General features: G+C 32.5%; 1 protein-coding gene across 1 annotated transcript; it reads right to left on the bottom strand.

The window, feature by feature from the left end:
• Window positions 1–1,470: 1,470 nt before the first annotated feature.
• On the bottom strand, window positions 1,471–5,360 carry LOC124922212 (mitochondrial outer membrane protein porin 2-like). The gene is made up of 6 exons (XM_047462945.1): window positions 5,206–5,360; window positions 5,018–5,085; window positions 3,236–3,346; window positions 2,815–2,901; window positions 2,249–2,457; window positions 1,471–2,025 (listed from the first exon to the last, which is right to left on the bottom strand). Exons 1-6 carry the CDS (start codon window positions 5,252–5,254, stop codon window positions 1,719–1,721), a joined length of 831 nt encoding a protein of 276 aa, XP_047318901.1. The 5' UTR covers window positions 5,255–5,360; the 3' UTR covers window positions 1,471–1,718.
• Between the last annotated feature and the right edge of the window lie 4,100 nt (window positions 5,361–9,460).

The following is a 9,460-nucleotide window of genomic DNA, read 5'->3' on the forward strand; positions in this document are numbered from 1 at the left end:
AATTGTTCTAAAAATAATCGTCTTTAATATAAATCGTGCAATGAGTACGTGAATGAATTCGAGAAAATTTTATAGACTCAGATTTATGAATAGCATAAACTATAAAAATAGGTGTGAAAAATGAGTGTCTACACATCCTGCGTGACGCATCCTACGTGACGCATCCAACCAACCAACCTGCATTCAACGAATCAGGGCGAATCTGTAAAGGAAATCAACACAAACAATCATATGTATAGGAAATAAACACAAACAATCATATGCAAACGAAATAAACACAAAATATAAACGAATATAGTGGAAATTTTAGCTTCGGCCGTCGTCGTTCGCCGTTGGAGCCGCAGTTCGTCGTTGGAAATTCTTCGCCGCTATAGGCCATTGAATATAGTGGAATGGTCCACGGTGCCTCTTCGATTGGTTCTTCGGCGATGAAAAAGAAGATAAAGTCTTCTCCGCCACCATTAGGGTTCACGACGGAGAAGACCTGGATGAGAGAGAAAATGAATCAAAAATGAAAAAAAAAATTATGACTTTATAGGGTTTCGGGTGCGTTACGCAACTGGAGTTGCGTTACGCAAGGGTATAATTGTTATTAAAAAATGAGGGTCACCAGCGCTATTTAAATTATGCCCCCTCACCAAACGCATTTTGGCCTGTTATTAGGGTCATTTGCTCAAATTTCCCCTCAAAAACGGGTAAATTTGATGAACTGGCTTTGACTTTTTGGTCAGCGCATAAAATAAATATAAATGCGTTGATGACACTTTTCTTTTTCTTTGACGAAATGCCCCCGTTGCGATACGCAACCGGATGCCGTGTAAAAAAAAATCGTCTCACGATTGTCAATTGCGTCTCGCAAATTCTGATTGCGTCTCGCGATTGAGAACGTCTCGCGACAGGGGCAAAATTGTCCAAAAAAAGAAAAAAATGTCACCAACACCTTTTATTTTAAGCGCGGGTAAAAAGTCTAACAAGTGAATCATTAAGGTTATTTCATCCAATTTTCTCTCAAAAACCACGAACATAACCTTTTTGGAGATTTAATTCTTTAAATAATTTTAAATAATAAGATGTCACAATAATTTTAATATTTTAAAATTTATATAGAATTTACTTAAAACAAAATAAATATTATATAATTTTATATAAAATATTTTGAGCAATGATTGGAAGTTAATTATTTTAATTCAAAATTTAATTTATCAAGTAAAATATATATATATTTTTTTAATTTAAAATTTAAAATTAAAAAAATAAAAATATTATAATAATTTAATGAATTAAAAACCTAAATAATCTATTTTTCATTAAAAATATATTTTCTTAAAAACCCAATAAAAATTCTAAATAATCAACATCAAACAAATTCTTAACAACATGTTTATATCTATTAAAGTCATATAACAATAAAATTCTCAAAAACCCTGTATTATTTTGTGCATTTTGTGCAAAAAAACATAGACAAGAGGGGAAAGGTTAAAAATAGCCATAATTGCTTGGCCAAAACATGAAAAACAATCAAACTAAAGAAATTCAAAGCCTAGAAGACAAATTTCCGCAAGTTCACTTATTTTGCTGTCTTCTCTCAAATGCTGCCTTTTTTCCGTTTCTTTAAAGAATCGGAAACACTCTTCAAGTTACAGGCAAAGGAGCATAAGAAACCGATTTTTTTCAAAATAAAAAAAATAAAAAGTTGTTCAAATATAGTTGTAACATCTTCATGGCTTGAGTGCAAGGGACAAACCGAACTTGGGAGTCTTCTCTAAGGCTTTTGTGTCGAACTCACTGGAAATGGTGACGAGCGATTTCGGCAGGACTTCGTGCTGCAATAGTGCCCCGAGTTTTCCATTATTGTTCAACCTTGCTTTGACAGATGTAAGATGATCAACTGCAAACAATCCTCCAACTGTAAACGTGTTCTCGTTTGTGGACAATGTTCTAGCTATCTCTGCAACTGCTGAACTCTTCTTCAGATGATCGAAATGATGGACATATGAAGCTCTTATCGTGTTTCCTTTATCTCCCCTGCCATATATATAGATATCTCAAATAATAAACATGGATTGCCTAGAAGAGTTAACCTCTTGTTTGATATTAAATCCAAATAAAACCTAGATCTCATTCTCAATCACTTCTTCGAAGAGTAGGGGAACTTTTAATGGAGATTTTGGTGTAAAATGAAGAACTTGTCTCATCTCCTTTTCCTCAAAATCAAGACCAAACCAATTATAAACTATTCATCACTTACAGAATTATCGATGCAGAAGAATCTGGCTTGGTTATGCTGATGCCAGCTGTATACTTAGAGAAGCTACCAGAATTGGTCTCATATCCAGCTTCAGCACCAATGGCAAATGTAGGAGTACCAATTGTAAGGGAAAGATCGACATGAGGTGATTGCTTCAAAGCAACAGCAGTAGTTAATGCTGCATGGTGATGGAAGTATTGAACCTCCAGCTGTACAAGTATAAACATGTCAAAGATTCTTTTTTTAAAATGTTAACTTTTCAATAAAATAAACGCAAGTTGTGTTCAAACGTTACATAAAGGTTCCGAAGTAAAAGATGGAAACAGTTTATTAAACAACTGCAAATTATATGTTTTTTTTTAATTTGGGGTTGTATCTCAACCGACTGAGAAATTGTCAAATTTGTAGTTGTAATGCTTAGTTGTGGTTGGATCATGATATATTTGCGCTTGGTTGAAAAATTGTACTTAGACTCTAAGTTGAATTTTAGGCTGAATGACAAACGGAATTTGATTTAAATGAGATCACATATCAGATTTGTTCATATCAAAAGGGTATGTCCATACCTTCCCAGAATTGTAATCAGGCAGTTTGAATGAAACTATGGTCTTTGTTGAAGGGACCACCTCAGTAACAGTCAAAGTTGTTGAGATCTGCAAAAGACAAATTACATCAAGGGATCTGTGGCAATAATAATAGTTTCCAAAAGCAAGTTTTTTCTTTTGAAAGGATGCGAAAGCTGCAAAAATTATGGTGAAAACCCAAAAAAACATTCAAGTACAAGTTATGACACGAATAATCATAAGTTACAAACAAAATCAAAAAGGAAAGCAGCTCATAGGCACATCAATATTGATAGCAAAAAGCATATCCACAAAATACTCAAAACTTAGGTGAGACAGGGTCAACATCCATGCTTAGCTAGTCTGGTGTCCCTTTTTATTATAATAAGCAAGTTATCAGTCAAAAAGCATAAAAATCACTCACGTTGGATTCTGTATCAACTTTGACATCAACTAAAGTATTCTTGTACTTGTATTGTGCTGCAACATCACCAGTTGATAGTCCTCCCTTCTTCACAGCAGTTGATGTGATGGCCTAGCATAAAAGAACAAGAAATGAGATATCTTACAACTTGTATTTTGCAAAAAATAAAATTCAACATTTACAGTTGTTAACGCCATTATATTGCAAAAACATAACACCACTATCATTATGCAGTGAGGCAGAACTCATAGGCAAAATCTTAGATAACAATACTAACTTATGACAGCAACAATTTACTGATCAAACATCATGTTCATAAATAATCTTTCATCTATTGTAAATCAACAGAAAGTATACATATATACAAGTGTTTGCCTTGCACTCCCAAAACAAGCTGAGAGAAATAGCGTTGGCAACACTCACGGATTAAATCAACTCCAATCAATCCAAGGCAACCAAAACTTATTCTTTATAACCACAAAATATATTTTTGCAATGAATAAAATGTCCAAAGTAACAATTAGCATTCCCATCTACATCTGCATTTATAGTTGGTGTGAATAATTCCATAACAATGTCGAAAACAAGAAAGTGGGAGATAATAAAATGAAATAAAGATCATATAGCAGGTAGGAACAATATACAATGAATGACATGCACATCCTTCACCAAGTACTCAAAACACTTCCTAAGAAAAACTCTTGGATGATCAAACATTGAACAAGTTATTAGTTCAATTGATTTCTACTAAAATAATACAAAACCAACATTCAATTCCTTCAATTAACAAGCTACATTGTCTTGTCTAGGCATAAATCAAATTTATACCGGTGGGTGGCATGAGGACTCCTTTATGAAATAGTCAACAAATACTTAACAATCTCTTCTCTACTGGTTTACTTTTCCTTTTTAAGTTTGTTAACATGTGTAAGTTGTCTTGATAAACAAAGGTTACACTCTTCATCTGTTAGATGATCATTGATGCTCTATAATTAAAGAAAGTCAACAATCAACCCCATACAGTACTCTTATATACCTTCTGTTTAGTTAGAAATAAAGATTACCTTCTAGCTTGAATATCACCACACTTGACACATAATACCTTCAAAATATTTGTATAAGCATCTTACAACGTTCACCAGTCTAATGAAACACCATCAAATATCTCAACACATATACTGGTGGTTTGGCATTTTCATAATTGAGATCTTAACCGAGTAAATCAAACCACATTCAATGTGTGATGACTGATGCACTATCTAGTCTATAATTGGTTCCTCAGATCAATTGATCAGAAGTTAAAGTCTTTATGACGAAATAACAAACATAGTTCAATCATTTGAATTGTTATGAGCTGCAAGTTATTATATGCTCTTGAGCTTGCAATTCAGCTGATTCTAACACAAGTTTCTTAAACAAGATAGATACATTCACGATTCGAAATGTCTAAATATCAATTCCTTTAAATGTATCCAAGTTTTGTTTTTTTATTTTCCTTATTGAATTTGAGAAACTTCTTTACTCCAAATGTGGTTATATCAAATGATCCTTTCCTTCAATAATCAATTGAAGATTCGTTACATATTATCATCGAGAAACCTCCACATGAATATATAACTTTGAGACCTAAAATCGAACTGCTACTATTTTGCCATTCACAACAACTAATTACAAACATAAGAAGAGAGAACGCCAGCACAAGTTGTATAACTAGATGAAAACCGCTTATGTGAATGTTCCGATATTGATGGAGAGACTTTTAGAGTACATTTAAATACATACCACACCAGCATCACTGTAAGTGGAAACGGAGAACTTCTGATCCGATAGATAGTCTTTTGTCAACAGATCTACAACATTCGTGAAATCGAGATTCGGATCAGAAATCCAAACATTAACGAATCAATCAATCAATCAATCAATCACGTATATGCATATATATATATATTATAGGTTGATAGAAAATATACCTTTGGCTTTCTTGCCAATATCCGTGAAGAGTCCCGGTCCCTTGTACATATCTGCGACGAGGAGGGGAGAGAGAGAGAGAGAGAGAGAGAAAGAGAGAGATTTCAAAGGTCGAAGATTAAGAAAAATGAAGGCAAGAGTAAGAAAAATGATTAGAGTAAATTACGGCCTGTGATATATGAACATCACAGGCAAGGGTGTGACGGTGGATTATTAAAATCGTGTGGATGAAAATAAACCGTATCTTACGAGTTAATCACTTAGAATGGACGTAAAAGTGAGATAAAGTCGCAAATCACAGGCTCTTCTTACATACCAAACTTTTATTAAAGGCTTGTTTGGAATAGAATATTTGAGGTAGTAGTAATGTCTTGATTATTACGATTTAGGTTGTATTTTTAGCTTTTGCTTTTGTTCTTCTTATATTTACTTTTTCATGATAATTTTATTTTGATTTTTGCCCTTGGATAGAATACAAAATTGTGATATAGTTAAACAAATATTAAGACAAGAAAATCATAAGAACAAGAAGAGAATGAAGGTTGAAAGAAAAAGAGTTATTTATTTACTAATGGAATTAGCTTATAATGACAAACTTGAATCTCATAAAAGTGAACAAAGATTAAACGTTTCTCGGTTTGTCTCGTCAAATTAGGTGAGAAACTATTAATCAAGAATTAAGGTCAAACACTCGTCTCTTAAAATACTCTTGAGTATCTCTAAGACAATTGTATTACATTGATGATCAAACAATATCAATGTAACTTTTTAAAATTTATAATATTTTTTATTTTATTTATTTTAACATGGTATGAGAGCACTCATTATCCTATTAAACTCTTTCAATCAAATCGAGGAGGAATATATAAGTTTTAGATTCTATATTGAGAGTCGAGTCGTGTTCACGTAAAATTGATAAAATGGTGTCGTTGAATTTAAGATTCACCACCTAAAAGAGATGAGTCTCATTCTTTATACACATGTCTTAATTTAATTATTTTATTGAATTGTGATATCTTTCTACCATGATTTTGTTCTCTTTGATTTGTTCATTGCCTTTATTTAGTTGGATGATCTTCTCCCATACTTCCTTAGAAGTGGTATATGTTCAGATCTTTGCAAAAATGTTCTTATCTAGAGTATCGTATATAGCGTTTCTGGTCAAGTTATCGAGGTTGTTCTTCCTTCTATCAGCATTAGTCCAATCACATCTTTCCTTCTCAATCTTGATAGGGCCGTCAGTAACAACATACCGCATGGCATCTTCTAGCGAGGCCAGATACACGTTCATACGTAGCTTTCAGTCAATAAAATCTTCACTTTTGAACATAGGAGGCTTGGTGAAAGAAGTCATGATGATATTTGAGTGCTTAAGAATAGAAACAAGTTGCTCTGATTCCACTTATTGGGATCGAGATCGACAATGGAGACGGGGTCTCACAAAGTTGAATACTTACACACACTTCGTTCGATATTAACTCTATTAGGAGTTAATATATGGTTTCTATTCTACGTAAGTCTTCACAAAAGTTCAAGTGCGGAAGTGTTTGTTTGGACTTGAAGCAACAAGAAAAATTATTGTAATGCAATAGGGAAGAACACACGACACAATGAATGTTTATGATGTTCGGAGATAAAGCTCCTACGTCGCCCTTCTTTTCAACCTTGAGAAGGATATTCACTAGAAGATTTGATTGAATACAACACTTGTACACAACCCAGTCGAACAACCAAGACTTAGTTACTGCCTATTTTCAAACTCCTAGCACACACGCTCTGTTGAACATAAATAAATTCTGTCAACTTACAATGCTAACAAACTCACACAGAATAAGTAGAATTGTAATACAAATTTAGAACTCTAACACACTTGAAGGCTTATGACACTTTTTGGAGCTTGAGAGTTGATGGCTTAAAGTTCGTAAGAAGATTGTTCAAAAGCCGGTTATGAAGCAAGTTGTCCTCTGTTCTCTTAAGTAGGCAAATGTCAACGGACATATTTTTGCTGTTCAACAGAAATCTGCTTCATAAGACATCTGTCTTGATCTTGATTGATTGAGGTCTAGAATAATACATTAGATGAGATATTCTTTGATCTTGTCTACTTAGATGATAATAAGTCAAATTGTCATTAATGAGATTATGATTTACGAGTAGCGTAAATCTTAGAAATTTTGACTTGTCTTTGGTTCTCTTAGCATAGCTCTACTGCTACCAAAAAGGTCTACATCCGTCTTTGCACCAAAATGGAAATAAAATATTGAGGACGCATAAAGCTGATATCTACAGCTACCGGAAATGTCCTTATATGGTACCAAGGCTGATGGATTGTGATAAGCAAGAAAATACCAGAAGCGCTTCTAAGGAAATGCTGATTTTATTAAAAAGCCGACTTCGTTTTAAAATAAAACCAAAATGCAAACTACCGGCTCCGCATTTGCAAAATACCGATCTTTGATAAAAACCGATTGCGCTTACAAAAATACCGATCTTTGATTAAAATCGATTGTGCCTTTGTAAAATTACCGATCTTGATAAAAACCGATTGCGCCTTTGTAAAATTATCTATCTTGATAAAAACCAATCCTGCACATGATTAAATTGACATAGTTAGGTTCTTTATTTAAATATTTAATTAATACTAATACTTAATTAACTATTTTTACTTAACAATTTTCCCTTTTTTATTATTTAAAATAAATATTCAAAACCTGGTAGTTTTATAATCGTTGACTAATTATCCTAATTTAATAAGCTGATTTGATCTTACAATTTCTCCCTTTTTGATTATTTAAGCTAAATATTCAAAGTTAGTGATCTATTTCTTATCAAAAACTCTTTGTCAATCTTTTCTACACTTATACTTCTTCTCCTCCACCACTATTTTCCCATTATTTTCACTATCACTCATTTTGAAATCTCGTATTTCCAACCATCTTAACATTCACCACCATCAAACTTTGAAACTTAACCATCTTCTGTCATTTCATACTAATGTGTCCGACCATAAAAGTTGAGCACAACTTCAAATGTCAAAAATTATTACCGACTATAAAAGTCGATGTCGACTATACAAGTCGATGTCGACTATACAAGTCGAGAAAATCATTACCAATTGTAAAAGTTGATGTCAACTATTAAAGTTGAAAAAATTATTACCAATTGTAAAAGTCAATATCAACAATAAAAGTCGAGAAAATCATTATCGACGGTAAAAGTTGAGAAAAACCATTATTGACTGTAAAAGTTGAGAAAATCATTATTGACTGTAAAAGTTTATTTTGAGTTTAAAAGTCAAAAAGATCATTACCTACTAAAAAAGTCAATGTGATTGTTAAAGTCGATGTCAATTGTAAAGTCGAGAAAATCATTATCGACTGTAAAAGTCGAGAAAATCATTAACGACTGTAAAAGTTGAAAAAATTATTACCGACTGTAAAAGTCAAGAACATCATTACCAACTTTAAAAGTCGGAAAAATTATTACCGATTGCAAAACTCAATGCCGACAATAAAAATCGAGAAAAACATTATCAACTGAAAAGTCGATGTCAACCATGGGCTCTTGATTTGTCCACACCATCACTCGGTTTGTCTGGAATTTATCGTTATCAAATACATATCTATTGGTGATCAACTAGTTAACATCATCATCGAAGGACTTGGCTCAAACCATTTTGTCTTATTACTTAACAAACTCAAGGTGGTGTGTACCACTCTCTTTTGTTTGAGGGAAAATATTAAAGACTACAATATCATCAATAATCAAGGTGAATCACTCATTTATCAAAAAAACTCTTGAGTATCTTTTAGTCTACATTTCATTTACTATTTTCTTATTATAAATATATGTACATGTAAATACTAGTGATCAAGTAATTTCAATGTAACTTTTAAGAGTTTATCATCTCTCCTATTATCATATTCTCTATATTCTATATTTTATTTATTAACATAAACTAAAAATAAAGCTTATTTTTAGACAAATTTGACTTAAGAATTGTCACTCATTTTTTAATAATGAAACCGAGAAAGATTGTAGTTGCGTCAAGAGAGACATAATAAAGAAATTAAGGTTGAGGTAGTTTAGGTTCGATGCTCGGTTACAATCGAGAAATACTTCAGCATTTTGTCTATCGTGGCTGTCGAATAACGATCTCTATTAAAAAAATCCTTGTTCATTATATTAAAACACAATACTATTAATCTTGGAAAATTGATGGCATTGCTCATTTTCCTAGAATTCTCATAGTTCTCC

The sequence above is a fragment of the Impatiens glandulifera genome, chromosome 1 (assembly GCF_907164915.1).
Source record: "Impatiens glandulifera chromosome 1, dImpGla2.1, whole genome shotgun sequence".
Classification (NCBI taxonomy): domain Eukaryota; kingdom Viridiplantae; phylum Streptophyta; class Magnoliopsida; order Ericales; family Balsaminaceae; genus Impatiens; species Impatiens glandulifera.